This window comes from Lepus europaeus, chromosome 15 (assembly GCF_033115175.1).
Source record: "Lepus europaeus isolate LE1 chromosome 15, mLepTim1.pri, whole genome shotgun sequence".
NCBI classification, from domain to species: Eukaryota; Metazoa; Chordata; class Mammalia; order Lagomorpha; family Leporidae; genus Lepus; species Lepus europaeus.
This window is the reverse complement of record NC_084841.1, coordinates 32,055,999-32,073,399: the sequence shown is the minus strand read 5'-3', so window position 1 is coordinate 32,073,399 and position 17,401 is coordinate 32,055,999. Positions and strand designations below refer to the sequence as shown.

At 44.1% G+C, this 17,401-nt stretch overlaps 1 protein-coding gene across 1 annotated transcript; it reads left to right on the top strand.

The window, feature by feature from the left end:
* The first annotated feature begins 6,505 nt into the window (after window positions 1–6,505).
* LOC133774512 (ras-like protein family member 11A) lies at window positions 6,506–7,225 on the top strand. Its single transcript, XM_062212257.1, has one exon. It carries the CDS (start codon window positions 6,512–6,514, stop codon window positions 7,223–7,225), a length of 714 nt encoding a protein of 237 aa, XP_062068241.1. The 5' UTR covers window positions 6,506–6,511.
* Window positions 7,226–17,401: the final 10,176 nt, after the last annotated feature.

Below are 17,401 nucleotides of genomic sequence, written 5' to 3'. Positions count from 1 at the left end.
TTAATGTTTATTGCAGCTCAATTCACAATAGCTAAGACCTGGAATCAACCCAAATGCCCATCAACAGTAGACTGGATAAAGAAATTATGGGACATGTACTCTATAGAATACTATACAGCAGTCAAAAACAATGAAATCCGGTCATTTGCAACAAAATGGAGGAATCTGGAAAATATCATGCTGAGTGAATTAAGCCAGTCCCAAAGGGACAAATATCATGTTCTCCCTGATGGGTGACAACTAACCAAGCACCAAAAAGGAAACCTGTTGAAGTGAAATGGACACTATAAGAAAGAGTGGCTTGATCAGCCCTTGTCCTGACTGTTGATGTAAAATTTAATACTTTATCCCTTTTAGTATTTTTTTGTTCTAGTTAATACTATTGGTTGAACTCTGCAATTAACACACAATTATTCTTAGGTGTCTAAATTTAACTGAAAAGTGATCACTATTAAATATAAGAGTGGGAATAAGAGAGGGAGGAGATGTACAATTTGGGACATGTTCAACTGGACTTGCCCCAAATGGTGGAGTTAGAAATGTGCCAGGGGATTCCAATACAATCCCATCAAGGTGGCATGTACCAATGCCATCTCACTAGTCCAAGTGATCAATTTCAGTTCACAATTGATCACACTGATAGGTCTAAGAGTCAAAGGGATCACACAAACAAGACTAGTGTCTGCTAATACTAACTGATAGAATCAAAAAGGGAGAGAACGATCCAACATGGGAAGCGGGAGACACAGCAGACTCATAGAATGGCAGATGCCCTAAACAGCACTCTCGCCTCAGAATCAGCCCTTAAGGCATTTGGATCTGGCTGAAGAGCCCATGAGAGTATTTTAGGCATGGAAAGCCAAGACACTCTGGCAAAAAAAAAAAAAAAAAAAAAAAAAAAACCCTAAATGAAAGGTCTCTGTGAGTGAGATCCCAGTAGAAAGAACAGGGCCATCAAAGAAGGAGGTACCTTTCTCTGAAGGGAGGAGAGAACTTCCACTTTGACTATGACCTTGTCTGAATAAGATCGAAGTCGGCGAACTCAAAAAGCTTCCATAGCCTTGGCAACTCATGACTAGAGCCTAGGGAGATTACTGACGCCATAAACAAGAGTGTCAAATTGTTAAGTCAACAACAGGAGTCACTGTGTACTTACTACTCATGTGGGATCTCTGCCCTTAATATGTTGTCCAATGTGAATTAATGCTATAACTAGTACTCAGACAGTATTTTTACACTTTGTGTTCTGTGTGGGTGCAAACTGATGAAATCTTTACTTAATATATACTAAATTGATAAAAAAAAAAAAAGAGGTAGACACAAACACACACACACAAACACACACAGAGAGAGAGAGAGAGAGAATCTTCCATGAGCTGGTTCACTCTCCAAATGGCTACAATGGCCAGAGCTGGCCCAATCCAAAGCCAGAAGCTAGAACTTCACCTGAGTCTCCTACATGGGAGGCAGGGGTTCAAGCACTTGGGCCATCTTCTGCTGCTTTCCCAGGTGCATTAGTAGGGAACTGGATTGGAAGTGGAACAGCTAGAACTTGAACCAGTGTTCATAAGGGATGCCAGTATAGCAAGTGATATCTTAACCTGCTATACTACACCACCAGCCCCAGCAAATCTTTATTCTGTATAAGGAAAATCATAAAATTTGATTCAAAAAAATAAAGGAGTATATGAGTGATCATCAAAAGTTGTGATTTCACAGCAAGTGATTAGCCTTGCAGTTAGGATGTCCCAATCCTACATCAGAGTAACGGGGTTCAATTGCTAGCTTGGGCTCTCAATTCTAGTTTTCTGCCCATACGGACCCTGGGAGGCAGCAAGTGATGACTCAGCTGATTGGGGTCCTGACCTCCCATGGGAGACCCAGATGGAGGTCCCAGGCCCCTACTTTGGCCTGGCCCAGTCCTGACAATTACAGACATTTTGGGGAGTTAACCAAAAGATGGGAACTTTCTGTTTTTCTGCTTCTCTCTGCAAACAACAACAAAAATCCAACCTGAAGAAATCACAATGCCCAACAGTGTTACTGATAACAGAACGACTTATTCTGAGAGCACATTTTTTTTCTGTAAAATTCAGATTTCTACAATTTCCAAAACCATCAAATAATAGGTGTACGATGAATTTAACCACCAAATTAATACATTAAGCAAAAATCAAATAGGCTGCATGCCTTCTGATTAGAAATAAATTCCACTTCATGAAACTTAAATTCCAGATAATTAACAGATCTCACAAAAAGATCTCTTCTTGTTCTCTGTATTTGGAGTTGATTTGCATGAAAATCTATGTTGTTCAGTTCCCCATGGTTTACAAGATCACAGCATGCAAGAGGGTAATTTCACCTCTCCTTTGAGGGGCTGGCCGACAGGCTGCATACAACATTCCAGAGAGGGGCTGGCACTGTGGCACACTGGGTTAATTCCCTGGCCTGAAGCGCTAGCATCCTATATGGGCACCAGTTCGAGACCTGGCTGCTCCTCTTCCGATCCAGTTCTCTGCTATGGCCTAGGAAAGCAGTAGAAGATGGCCCAAGTCCTTGGGCCCCTGCACCCACGTGGGAGACTAGGAAGAAGCTCCTGGCTCCTGGCTTCAGATTGGCACAGCTGCGGCTGTTGCGGCCAATTGGGGAGTGAACCATCAGATGGAAGACCTCTCTCTCTCTACCTCTCCTCTCTCTGTGTAACTCTTTCAAATAAATAAATAAATCCTTAAAAAAATTGCAGAGAATTAAAGGCAGACGGGAGCATTTAGGACTTTATAAATGAACTATTGAATTGTGCTATAAAAAGAGAGAAGACTTCCTTGGGGATTCCCCCCACCTTGTTCCTGTCGTTTTTCTCTCTTTCCATTGCCTCTGTGTTTGAAACTCTGTCTCGTTATTCTTTAACGAAGCCAGCATGCATATGACATTGTGCGGCAGCCCCAGCTGGCTGCTGCTCAAGGCCGAGGGATTTGTTTCCTCAGATTCAGCAGGCAGGCCCTGCAGGTTCCTCCACACCGAAATGATGCCACGGTGCCACCACTCTAGGGCCAAGAAGCAAATTCCACACCCAGCAACGCTGCAGCAAAATAAAACCTTGCCAGCTGGCTTTTCCTTGCCTGAAGGCAGTAAGCAGCAGGACAGAGAGAAAAGCCTTGGCAAGAAAACATGCTCCTAGACTGTACCACAGCCGTGCGCTTCTGAACGCTCTGCTTCTAGAAGCAACCCCCCAGACCAGTCACTGGCCACGATGTGCGCAGATCTCAGATGGGGCCTGGTGTCGCCGCACAGCAGGTTCAGCCACCACCTGCGATGCCGACAGCCAGTATCAGAGTGCCAGTTCCAGTCCTGCCTGCTCCACTTCCTGTCTAGCTTCTTCTCCCTGGGAAAGCAGTGGGAGATGGCCCGAGTTCCCTGGGCCCCTGCCATCCATGTGGGAGACCTGGATGGAGTGCTGGCTCCTGACATCGACCTTGCCCAGCCCTAGCCGCTGCAGCCACTTGAGGAGTAAACCAGGGGTTGGAAGATCTCTTTCAATCTCTCTGTGTAACAAATAATTGAAATCTTTAAATAACTAGGTAAATGACTCGAAAAGCTAGAAGAAGAAGATCTTGCGTGTTGAGAACAGACACAACTAGCGTGACCAAGTCTCTTACTCCCCAACTTCAGACAACACAGCAGGCAGGAGCCTAGGAGACACACAGGATTAAACAATAAACCATGAAAAGCATGCTACAAAATCGGCTTAAAACCATGGCTAGTTTTTTTCTTATATCCACAGAACTGCTAGTAAAATGAAGTTATGCAGTTTCATTAAATTATCTAGATGTCATTTAAGAAATAAAGGAAAATGACTTTAGCATAATTTCCAACCTCTCCACTGCAGACACAAACATGCTCAAGTCTCTGAGTTATAAAAAAATTTCCCTTTGTGCCTATGGTGTAGTCAACCCATGAAACCATCTCTTCCCTCTGCTTCTACAAAGAGACTGTACCATTCTTCACATTCTCTCCTTTCTCCCAGTAATGTGCTTTCCACTCTGTTTCTCACAGTCCATGGCCACTTTGCAGATGAGCCCCTCAGACTTTTTGAAATATATGATACTCTTATCCCATTCAGCCATGTTCACAGGCTCCTAAGACACCACACTGATCTGAAAGCTCTGCTGACGTTAATTATATCATGGGTTCCTCCTAAATGCAATTATTATCCAGATAGTGCCTAGAATGTCTACCTTTTTCTCTCCCAGTGTCTTTATCTACTCCCTTGCCTACAAATACCTACCACTTGTGCATCGATCTCTTGAATTTTGCTTCTGATCTCAAGAGCAGACTCAACTGCTCTTGGCTAAGTTTAATCAAAGTATACGAGGGTATTTTCAGAGGCCCATGGGAAAAATGGAATTAAAAGATTTTATTTCTGGGGCTACTGTAGTGGCACAGTGGACTAAGGTGCCACTTATGGTGTCCACGCCCCATGTCAGAGTATCAGTTTGAGTCCCTGCTGCTGTGCATCCAATCCAGCTCCCTGCTAATGTTCCTGGGAAGGCAGCAGACAATGATCCAAGTGTCTGGGCCTCTGCCACCCATTTTGGAGGCTTGGATGGAGTTCCATGCTCCTGGCTTCAGCTTGGCCCAGCCATGGACATTGTAGCCATTTGGGGGATGAACCAGTGCTTGGAAGAGTTCTGTCCCTCTATTACTCCCTCTCTGTCACCCTGCCTTTCAATAAATAAATCTTTTCTAAAAGATGATGTTTATTTCATTACAATAAATTTTGAGTTCTATATACTGTCTTTTGTGAGATCCCTTGAGGGTAAACCATAGTGCCAAAAAAAAAAAAAATCCTTTCATCCAACTCTCCAACTCTTCTCCTTATTTTGACATACCTCCTGTTAGTTTCACCAAAACCAGACTCAGACATAGAGGTACCCCTGGTTCTTTCTTCTTTAGAACTTGTAGCCTCCAAGCAAAGGCTCAGTTCTCTCACATCTGTGTCTATAGTTGTTTCCTCATCTACATCATAGATTTCACTGCCATGTTCAAGATCAGGTGCCCACACCCTCATTTGTAGGCCACTCTAGCAATGTTAAATGATGTTACCACAACTGAATAACAAAAAGTTTTTCTTGCTTAAGCATTTAGGCCCTTCATAGTTAGTGTAACCAGGCTGCCTAACTTTAAAAATATCCAGAATAGAATTGGTTTAGAAACCTAAAGAAATTTACCACAGAGAAGAGAAAATAAATGAAAAGGAAAAAACAAAACAAAAAAAGTATTGTTTTCCTCTCTATGAAGTTTGATGCAAACTTTAACTTTTTAATAATGGTTGCATTGCCATCTGCTGGAATGATTGGAGAACTGCATCTGAACTAATTTTTGTTACTGACACCCAACACTTCCTGTGTTTACCCTGCAATATATAGGAGTGGTTGAGAAACCAGATTCTCAAGCTCAGAAAGGTTTCTAAGATTTCAAGCTCACATGATTTAGATAAATTTTTGGCAAACAACACCTAATTTTTTTTTTTTTTTAGTTTAATGAAAACATTTATGGGACCGGTAGCATTCCATATGGGGCCAGCTGCTCCACTTCTGATCCAACTCCCTGCTAATGGTCTGGGAAGTGGCCCAAGTGTCTGGGCCTCTCCACCCACATGGGAGACTCGGATGAAGATACTGACTCCTAGTTTTGGACTGGCTCAGCCTATTTAGGGCATGAACCAGTGGATGGAAAATTCTCTCTCTCTCTCTCTCTCCCTCCCCCCTTCTTCTCTCTCTCCCTCCCTCCCTCTCTCTTTCTCTCTGTAACTCTGACTCTAAAATAAATAATTTATTTATCTTATTTAAAACTATTTATTATATTTATTATTATATTTAAAAATAGAAAAATATATAAGAAGAGCTTTATAATCAAATGTTGAATTGTTGTAAAACTGAAGTGTTGTTTTCTTTGTGGTAAAATAGTGATTTTTCATTAGACTGCTCATTATAAAGGATAATAAATGATTTTTCTTTAAAATAAAAAAATACTATTTCTAAAGTCAAACTGCCTGTTTCAAAACATGCTTTTGCCACTTACTAGCTGTAAATCAATATTTTTTCCTCCATTTCCTCTTCTGTAAGGTAGGTAGCACTATTTCGTCCACGTGGTGTTTGGAAAGATTAAATTGGGAAAATTTGAAAAACCACTCAAAGCCATACTGCCATGCAGTATGCATTTCACAATGACCAGCTAACGTCGTTAGCCTGAGCAGATTGTTACAATTGTCGTGAAACTCATGCCACAGGTAGCAGCGAGTCCTGCCTGTAGACTTACAACAGCACTGTTAAATGAAGGATTTCTATTGGCCATTTTAAAATTAATTCTATTTTTTTTCAAGTATAATTTACAGTAAAATTAATCTATTTCACAGATATACTCTTATGAGTTTTGAAAACTGCATATTGAGCCGCTGCCTGGTTCCGGCTTTGCGCTCCGTCCCTGAGCGCTCTCCACGCGGCCGCCCAACATGTCCGGGCACTTTCTGCTCGCTCCCATTCCCGAGTCCTCAACGGACTGCTTCCTGCCCAAGGACATCAAACTGGCTGTGCTGGGTGCCGGCCTCGTGGGAAAGAGTGCAATGATCGTGCGCTTCCTGACCAAGAGATTCCTTGGCGACTACGAACCGAATACAGGCAAGCTGTATTCACGACTCGTCTATGTGGAGGGGGACCAATTATCCCTGCAGATCCAGGACACTCCTGGGGGCATCCAGGCGCAGGATGGCCTCAGCCAGGCGGTGGATTCCCTGTCCAAATGTGTGCAGTGGGCCGAGGGCTTTCTTCTGGTCTATTCCATCACAGACTACGACAGCTACCAGGCCATGCGGCCCCTGTGCCAACTCATCCGGAAGGTCCACCCTGACTCCAAAGCCCCCGTCGTCACTGTGGGCAATAGGGGCGACCTCCAGCATGCTCGGCAGGTGCAAACGCAGAATGGCGTTCCGCTCGCCAGCGAGCTGGGCAGCCTGTTCCTTGAGATCTCCACCAGCGAGAACTACGAAGACGTCTGTGACGTGTTTCAGCACCTGTGCAAGGAAGTGAGCAGAGCGCACAGCCCGGCCGGGGAGCGGCGGAGGGCCTCCGTCATCCCCCGGCCCGGCTCGCCCAATGTGCAGGACCCGAAACAGCGCTTCAAGCAGGCTCTGTCTTCCAAAGTCAAGGCTGCCTCTGCGCTGGGGTGAACCAGCTCGGACAGACCTGGCTCCTTTTTCTTACTCATTTGTGCAGCTAACAAGACTGGGCTTTTCCCCTTTGAATCACGTGTTCAGGGTTTATTTTTCTAAAGACTTTATTAGTTTTCAAGTGGCTGCGTATTTCCGCAAACTCAAGAGATTGCCTAGAAGCTGGATAGAGATGTTTTTTTCTAAATAAAAGAACTTTTTAAAAAACTCCTAACTGCTAAGCACTTTTCCATTAAAGGCAACATGGCAACATTAAAAAAAAAAAAAAAAGAAAGAAAGAAAAGAAAACTGCATATTGAATAATTATAACTACAATCAGGATAAAAAACATTTTCATCTCCTGAACATGTCCAATGCCCATTTTCATACATCCCTGGTTCCCAACTCCAGCCCTAAGGGACCCCCAAACCCCAAGTGAGTCTGTTGGTGAATAATGAACACTGATGGAATTTTTATGACTGGAACTGTTTCTTTTTATAATTTTACATAAACCAAATCATACCTTTATGTAGTCTTTGATTCATGGATTATTTTAATGGGTGTAATTTGGGGGGGGGGCAATAATTTTTTTTGTATTTGCATTCTTTTTTAAATTATTTTTTAAAGATTTATTTATTTATTTGAAAGAGTTACACAGAGAGGAGAGGCAGAGAGAGAGAGAGAGAGAGAGAGAGGTCTTCCATCCAATGGTTCACTCCCCAATTGGCTGCAATGGCCAGAGCTGTGCTGATCCAAAACCAGGAGCCAGGAGTTTCTTCCGGGTCTCCCATGCAGGTGCAGGAGCCCAAGAACTTGGTCCATCTTCTACTGCTTTCCCAGGCCATAGCAGAGAGCTGGATTAGAAGCAGAGCAGCGGGGCCTCAAACCGGTGCCCATATGGGATGCTAACGCTTCAGGCCAGGGCATTAATCCACTGCACCACAGCGCCGACCCCTAAATTATTATTTTTTTAATTTTATTTAAGGTAAACAAACTTCATGCATTAATCAGTGTAATTATTTTGAGATTCACAGACATTGTTCTGTACCACAGTATTTCATTTCTTCTCACTGCATAGTATTTCACGGATACTTGATTGTTTCTAGGTGTGTGCCCAGGGCTTAGAGCCCAGGACACGCAGATTCCAACAGGACTGAGAACAACTAGAGCCACTTGTGGGTTTATATCTCCTTTACTCAGTGGCAGTGAGAAATGCATGAGGAACAGCCACTTGCCCCAACGGCAGTGGACCCACAGGAGATACCTGCCTTTCTGTCCATGGCAGCAGTCAGACACACACATCCACATATACACACAGCCACACAGCCACATACAACAACCACACACAGTCACACGTCCACACACCCACAGGCAGCCGCATCCAGCCATGCCCTCCAGGTGCTTGTATAGAGTTACAGAACCAAAGCATTACCTAACACACTTGTTGGTAGCTAGCCAAGCAGGTGGACCTGTCGGTTTCTATGACACTGGTTACCAAAGAGGCACAGAGATACGGGAGCACAGAGATAAGGAGGCATGGACAAAAGGCATAGGAACTTGTTAACTTCAGCCTTCCAAGTTCATCTCCTCAACACCTGGTTTTGGCTACTGTGAATAAAGCTCCTGAGAATATTTGCATGACAGAAAGTGCAGAGCATGCTTTCATTGCCTTAGAGCAAATACCTAGGAAAAGTTACTAAACTGCATGGCTAAGTGCACACTTACCATTTAAAAATTGCCAAAATTGTCATATTATTTTACACTCCCACCAAAGATTATTTCCAGCTACCCCACATCCTTGCAAATACTGGGTGTATTCAACTTTCTTGTTTTTAACCATTTTAATGACTTAATGATATCTTTTCAGTAAATGATGTGCTCCTTCATTTCCTTAATCATTTTTAAGAGCAAAGTAATTTTGATAAAATCAAATTTACCATGTTTTTCACTTTGTCTCCTAACTTGGAAATCCTCATGTAATCTAAGATCATTAATATCCTTGTCTTTTTTGATAAGAAATTTTTAGTTTTAGGTTAAACTTGTAGGACTGTGATCTATCTTGAGTTAATTTGGACATACAGTGTGAGGTGAGGGTTGAGATGCAGACATTTAAGCATGTAAGCATAAAATCAGATACCTAGATGTGCTTTGTTGAAAATATTCTCCTTCCCTCAAAGTATTCTTTACATACTTTTGTCAAAAATCAATTGACCATATATGAAGTTTGAATTCGGAATCATATTTTGCCCCATTGGTCTGTAAGTCTTTTCTTAAACAGTATAAATAACAGTAGTTTTATAGTCTTGCTGGTAGGCACTGCACACTCTGAAACTTTGGTTTTGCTTTTCCTTCCTAGTTTTTATGTGCAGGAGTAGGCATTGCAGTGCAGATTAAACCCCAGCCTGGGATATCCTATGTCAGAGTGCTGACTGACATCTTGGCTACTCCACTTCTCATCCAGCTCCCTAACAATGTATCTGCGAAGCAGCAGATGATGGCCCATGTGCTTAAATCCCTGCCACTCATGTGGAAGACCTGCATTGAGTTCCTGGCTCCTTTCTTTTTCCTGGCCCAGCCCCAGCTATTGCAATCATGGAAAACAAACCAGCAAATAGAAAATCTGTGAGTGTGTGTGTGTGTGTGTTCCAAGAATCATCTTTTAGAGTATTAACTGTCTCTATTAATTAAATTTTTATTGCATTGATTTATCCATTAATTACTGAAAGATGTTTTTACTGGACATAAACGTTGGATTAATATGAGACTACTTAAGAAAAATAACTCACGGAAAATGGGGCTGTCATTGTAGTGTATCAGGTTAAGCTGCAGTCTGAGACACTGGTATCCCATATGGGCAGAGATTCATGTCCCAGCCCTCAGCTTCTGATCCAGCTCCTCGAAAATGGCCTGGGGAAAGCAGCAGATGATGGCACAAGTATTTGGGCCCCTGCTATCCATGTGGGAGACACAGATGGTGTTTCTGGCTCCTGGTCTTAGCTGGGCACAGCCCTGGACATTGTGGCCATCTGGGGAGTGAACTAGCTAATAGAAGATTTCTCCCTCTCTAACTCTTTCAAAATAAATAAATAAATCTTTTTTTTAAAAAAAATCATGGAAGTAGAGTTAAATGATAAGTTGATTTTGGCACAAAAATATCTTAAATCCATGAATAGGTTTTCATATTACAAATTTTCCACAAATTTTTGAAGACATTTTGTACGTGATAAAGCATTTATCTTTTCCCTGGTGCTTTTTATCTTCCTTATCTTATAATAAATATTCTGATTCAATTTTTTTTAAATTTTGTATAGAAACATTCCAAAGAAGGCATATGGGCAGTTCATTTATTAAGTCCTTGTTGGTCTGAAACAACCACAGCACCCCAGTTTATAAATCATGTCTTCAGAACATAACTCTAGAGCGATAGCTCTTTTCACTCAAAAGTCTACAATATAGTTTCACCATCTTCTACCTCATTGTACTGCAGATAAGGAGATCAACAGTGCCACCAACCTTTCCTTTACAACCTATCTTCCCTGGCTGGAGGAATCCAAAATCCAACTTCATAAGAGTTGCCTATTCTATTTGTTTAAAGGTCTCTCAGCCTACTAAAACAAATGAACAATCTTCTATCAACACTGAAGAATGAAGAAATAAGCTATGTGAAGCCTCAGAAGAAAATGAGTGTTTTACTAAAATGCAATTTAACAAACAATCAAGAACAAATGAGAAACATTATTGAAAGAGAAGGAAGACCCAGACTTTTTAAGAAGCTGGAGAGTGCTTCATGGACTGCTGCCAGGGGCGCCATGTTTAATTGCTTTGCTTTGATAAGAAGCAGTTGTGTGAGGAGCAGAACGCACAGAAGAAACGAAATGAGGAGCCCAGGGAGAAAGCAACTGGTGAAAGAAGCTGTTCCCGTGCTCTGCGAGGAAGACTGATACCGAGAAGCACGAAGCCCAGATGTGTGGAGACACAGACAGCTGGCAGAGAGAATGCACCTGTGAGTGAATGCCCCAATCTTTTTTTTTTTTTTTTTTTTGACAGGCAGAGTGGACAGTGAGAGAGAGAGACAGAGAGAAAGGTCTTCCTTTGCCGTTGGTTCACCCTCCAATGGCTGCCGCCGATCCGATGGCAGGAGCCAGGTGCTTATCCTGGTCTCCCATGGGGTGCAGGGCCCAAGGACTTGGGCCATCCTCCACTGCACTCCCTGGCCACAGCAGAGAGCTGGCCTGGAAGAGGGGCAACCGGGAAAGGATCCGTGCCCAGACCGGGACTAGAACCCAGTGTGCCGGTGCCGCAAGGCGGAGGATTAGCCTAGTGAGCCGCGGCGCCGGCCTGAATGCCCCAATCTTAAAGGCAGGTGATGCAGCAGCTAAAGGAAGAAGCACACCTTTTGGAAAAAAGGATGCATGGGTTAAACATGAAAATGAACAGATCAAGCTAAAGAAAAAGAAGATGAAGTAGGAGATTGGGACATTTTTGCAAAAAAACCTTCAATGAATGGAAGAACGTATTCAGCAGAAACACAGAAAAGAATACAACTTGATCATGAAGCTGTGCAAAGGACCTGTCAAGATTTACAGCAAGACCCTGATAAAAAGAAGCATCAAGGAGAGCATATGGGGAAAAGCAGAAGGTTTATCATTAGTATATTGATCATATACTAATATATTGTGAGAAAGAGGTAGACAAATAATAAAGAGAAGGAAAAGTTGGCCAGGAAGGACAAGGAGGGTCCGGCATTATGGTTTGGTGGGTTAGCAACCGTCCGCCACACTAGCCTCCCAGATGAGCAACGGTTCATGTCCCAGCTGCTCCACTTCTGATCCAACTCCCTGTTAATGTGCCTGGGAAAGCAGTGGAAGAGGTCCCAAGTGCTTGGGCCCCTGTACTCACGTGGGAGACCCAGAAGAAGCTTCTGGTTCCTGGCTTCAGCCCAGCCCAGCCCAGCCCTGGTCGTTGTACACATTTGATGAGTAAATCAGTGAATGGAAGACCTCTCTCTCTGTCTCTACCTCTCTCTCTCTGTATAACTGTGCCTTTCAGATAAATAAATAAATATTTTTTTTTTTAAAGGGCAAGGAGCTGAGACTTGAAAGGAGGCAAGTGAATGAGGTCAAACACAGGAAGAATTCAGTTTCAAGAAAGACTGCAAGGTGGCCGGCGCTGCAGCTCAATAGGCTAATCCTCTGCCTGTGGCGCCTGCACACCGGGTTCTAGTCCTGGTCGGGGCACCGGATTCTGTCCCGGTTGCTCCTCTTCCTGACCAGCTCTCTGCTATGGCCCTGGAAGGCAGTGGAAGATGGCCCAAGTGCTTGGGCCCTGCACCCGCATGGGAGACCAGGAGAAGCACCTGGCTCCTGGCTTCAGATCAGCGCGGTGTGCCGGCTGTAGTGGCCACTTGGGAGGTGAACCAACGGAAAAGGAAGACCTCTCTCTCTGTCTCTCTCTCTCACTGTCCACTCTGCCTGTCAAAAAAAAAGAAAGAAAGACTGCAAGGAAAAGCAAAGTAACAGGAAGAAGGTTCTGTGGATCAGAGACATATAAGTAAAAGTCTTAAAGAACTTGTGGAAGAGAAGGATAACACTGCAAGATACTGAGGGTTAATGGAGCAGGACGGGGAACACTTGCAAATGCAAATATTCTACCAGCAGCAGATCCAGGAGATAGTGAAGGCAGAAGAAGGAGCACCAAGAAACTGAAACAGAGTTGGCATCATACAAGATTTGCTAAGAAAACATCCAGTAGATACCAACCACCTACCTAGTGTTGTCTATTAATAGGCATCCCGTAGGGACAGCACACCCTGTACACTTCCAACGTAGTTTCCTAGACTTCTACTTGGCCTTTTAGTATATATTTTTCAAAGATTTATTTATCTGAAAGGCAGAGTTACAGAGAGAGAGAGGGAGAGAGATGTTGATTACATTGTTGATTCGCTGCCCAAATGGCCACCATGGCCAAGGCTGGGCCAGGCTGAAGCCAGGAGCTTCTTCTGGGTCTTCCACATGGGTATCATGGACCCAAGCACTTAGGCCGTCTTCCACTGCTTTCCCAGGCACATTAGCAGGGAGCTGGATCAGAAATGGAGCATCTGGGACTAGAACTTATGTCCATATGGGATGTTGGCCTTGCAGGCAGCAGCTTTACACAGTATGCCACAGCACTGGCCCCAGTATTTTTAACTACAGTGTATTTGTATATTTTAAAAAAGTACAATATTCTACATAGCCTCTTCAGTTGCATCACCATCATTCACACTTGCTGACCCCCAAGCAGGCCATTAGGAGGAGCTGCCTTAGAACTGAAAGGTCTATTTCCTGGGCAATTACAAATCAGCAGACAGAGAAAGAAAGCACACTGCTTGTCCCAGGAGGCTGGTGACAACAGCCAAACAGCTGCAGTCCTGGAAATAATGGGTGGGGAGAAAAGCCACGAGATTCCTGGGCCTCTCTCAGATGTTCCGGCAAAGTCATGGCCTGAGAGGAAGAGTTTGGCTCGGAAAGTCCGGCACCTTCTGGACAATGTTGGAGTTGTGGCAGCCCTCCTGGGGCGACTGAGGCTCCATGCTTCCTGGGAGTTTGCCCCAAGCTACACCTGGTGTGCTAATCTCTTGTCAGGGCAAGAGTTTTTCAGCTCCCTCATTCGAGAGTCTTGCAAAGAAAATCACCTCACTCTGCCTGGGCTGTCTCGGGAGTACTTGGAGCCCGGGCTTGGAGGTAGGACTCCCTCCCCTCCTGGCTCTGTGACGGCATGACTTCCCCCCACTTCCTCAGTGCTCCCAACTTTCCCAGACCAACTCCTCTGCATGGGGAGGACCTTGGGAAGAGAAAGGAATGAAGCACTAGCATCCTTTCAGAATTCTTTAGAACCCATGTCTTAGATTTATGATGGATACATAGTTTTCCTTCTTTCCCATAACATCATAAGTTATTTGAGAATGAGAACTTCGCCTTTTCATTCTCTCTTATCTCCACACTCTCCTTGTATGGTATTCAGCTTCAATTTGAGATTCAGTAAGTATTTTCTGTTTCCAGAATGCCTGTTCTACACTTTTAGCAGACAGCTCCAAGTCACACCTCTAGATGGGGCGCGTGATGTATTTCCAGCCTAAGACAAGCCAGCAAGGACTCCACCTGGTGGCTGAGACTTGCACGGCAGGATTTTGATTGCTGGTCCGCCTTGGAAAGGATCTACTTTGTTTCAAGGAGGTGGGTAAAAATTTCACTTCGGCCTCAAGAAACCGTTTCCGCGGGTGAAGGAGAGAACGAGTAACTTCCCAGCATTAGCAAAGGGAAGTGTTTATATCAGAAAGTGAGACCAACAGATGTGGCTGTGGGAGTGGAGGTTTGTTAAGGGAAAAAAAAAGCTGCTTCCTCCCGGAGTTCTCGGCTTGAGATGTACATTTTTACTCAGACACTGTTAAATGCCATCGAGGAGAAAGAGTCAGCCCCATCCTGCCTCCTGGAAAACGTGCTTGTAATGCTTCACTGATTTTGGCTGTCCATCTTGTTCCACTGAAATGACCCGGGTATTTTGTCTAAAAGTAAATGCCTGAGACTCTTTTTATAGAGAGTAATAGATTAGATGAAGCTGCTCCCTGTGACCACGCTCAGGGGCCAAAGGTCAACGTTCACATTAGCCTTGTTAAAGTATAAGCTAGTATCTCAATCCAGCGCGATGTTGGTTCATCCTTAATACATCCTTGGGGAAGGTAAAATGATGAACCCAAGAGCAAGTCTTTTTAATCGCACTTAAAAAATCCCCTCTAGGGCTGGCACTGTGGTGCCGCGGGTTAAGCCTCCACCTGCACTGCCAGCATCGCTTATGAGCATTCGTTTTAATCCCAGCTGCTTCAGTTCTGATCCAGCTCCCTGCTAATATGCCCGGGAATGGCCCACATCCTTGGGTCCTGGCACTCACTTGGGAGGTCCAGAAGAAGCTACCAGATTCAGCCTGGCCTTGTCCTGGTTGTTGCAGTCATTTGGAAAGTGAATCAGTGGGTGGAAGCTCTTGCTCTCTCTCTCTCTCTCCCTCCCTCTCCCTGATTCTCTCTCTCTCTCTCTCTCTCTCTGTTCTCTCTCTCTCTCTGTAAATCTTTCAAATAAATAAATCTTTAAACTAATTTTTTTAAATTTTATAAAACTGAAAATGACCTTTATTCAACACTAAAGAAGAACTCAGAGAACTTAAGTGCATCTTTCAATTTGGAAGAAAACGATAAAGTGGCTAAGAGAAAATGGAAGTGTGCTTTGGATTATCTCATACCCAACTAAACTGCATTGATTTTATAAAAGAAGCTGCTGTGAGAGGCAGACTGACCTGACGGCAGGAGTGATCTACCTGGTGTAGTTCTGATGAATCAGGTTTCACAAGCACAGGTTGGCCAAGTCCGTTTCCATATGGGCTGCAGCCTGGACTGTCCAGGTAGCCACAACAATACAAGAGATTTAGGGAGCATTTTTAGCTGCCTGAGCTAGGAAGAGGCACTGCTGCTTCTATGTGGTCACCCATTGATGTGCCTTTTCTTGGAAAGTGCATGAGGGGCTGATGGTTGAGTTTGAGATGCTTGGGTTACAGGAAAAATGCTACACCCTGGCGAAACCCTGTTTTAGGCACTCTTGGGACAGATCAGAAGCAGCTGAACTTACTTAATAGAAACTTAATAAGGCCCAAACTGTTAAGGTACAGGCAACAAAGTATGACATGAAATTTGGGAAAAGGTTATGCTCTGTCTACATTCTCTGTACTGTATGCTAAAACCCGAACTTTCTTTAAAAAAAAAAAAAGGATTTGCTTATTTATTTGAAAGGCAGAGTTAGAGAGAGGGTGAGAATGAGAGAGAGATTCTAAATCTGCTGGTTCACTACCTGCATGGCCACAATGGCTGGAACTGGGCCAGGCCAAAGCCAGGAGCCTGGAACTCCATTTGGGTCTCCCACGTGGGTGGGAGGGGCCCAGATACTTGGGCCATCTTCCACTGCTTTCCCAGGCACATTAGCAAGGAGCTGGATCAGAAATGGAACAGCAGGGGCTGGTACTGGTACCCATGGGATGCCACCATTGCAGGCAGCAGCTTAACCCACCGTGCCATACTGCCGACCCCTAAAAACTTGACCTTAACTTTTGGAGAAATCTTGGAGCAGAAATCCATGGATGCCTTTTGATAAGGGAGGTAGTTCTTTCCCCCAGACAGCTTTCAGGACAGGAATGTGCACAAGCCAAAGAAGAAAACAGAGCAGATCTCTTGCAGTGCCCAGAAAATGGCCCAATGATGCTATGAACATACCTGGCAATGGCCAGTTCATGGCAATGAATGTTCTCCTCCCTGAGTTAATGAACAAATAATTCACTATTTGCTGAGACCATACCTGCACCAGTCACTTGACATAGGTTATCTCAACTGATCTTCACATAATCCTATGAAATGTTCAACGCTATCCCCATTTTATGGATTAGGGAACCAGGGAAGGTCGGTGTCTAAGACCCTACATTGTGGGGAACCGCAGGCTGGCCACCTGTGGGAACCTCATCTACATGGTTTGCAGCAATAGGTCGACCACAAGGCCTACGAAAACAACCAGGTGAAACAGATGAAACAGAATGGACTCTGCATAAACAACTAGGAAGAACCAGGTGAAACAGATGAACTTTCGACCTGAGGCTATATGCACCCCTTCATCTGATTGGACGATATCAGCATAAAGGGACATTGGGATCTGGGTGGACGGGTGCGGCCGCCGCTGCCACGGCCACTCCTCTTCTTTTCTTTTCTCCCCACTTTCCTTCTGCCCCCACAAGTAAAAGTTCCTTGAGAACCGAGAAAGTGTGAAAGGTCCTTGAGAACCGATGAACAGTGACCGTGTCGTGACTGTGTTGGACCTTCGCTGGCGAGGGTCCGACACTACATGTAATAAGAGATTGAATTGAGATTTAAACCCAAGACATTGGATGCCAAACCTATGGTTGCATCCACTATAATTGGCTATTTCCCATAGCAAAATCCATGATTTATATCAACGAGTGCTGAATGGAAGTGTTATCCTTACTACATCAGATAGCCAAAAACAAAACACAACAAAGCTACATGTTACACAAGCAAAGGTGTAAGTAGCACAGGTAACAAGGTGATTAATTCTGTTCTAGAATTAATTACCTCATCAAAGACAAGTCCCAAGTCAGGGCCTCAGGCAA

Excerpts from the sequence above, each read along its gene's own strand:
- LOC133774512 (XM_062212257.1), top strand. The coding sequence starts at position 6,512 with ATGTCCGGGCACTTTCTGCTCGCTCCCATTCCCGAGTCCTCAACGGAC.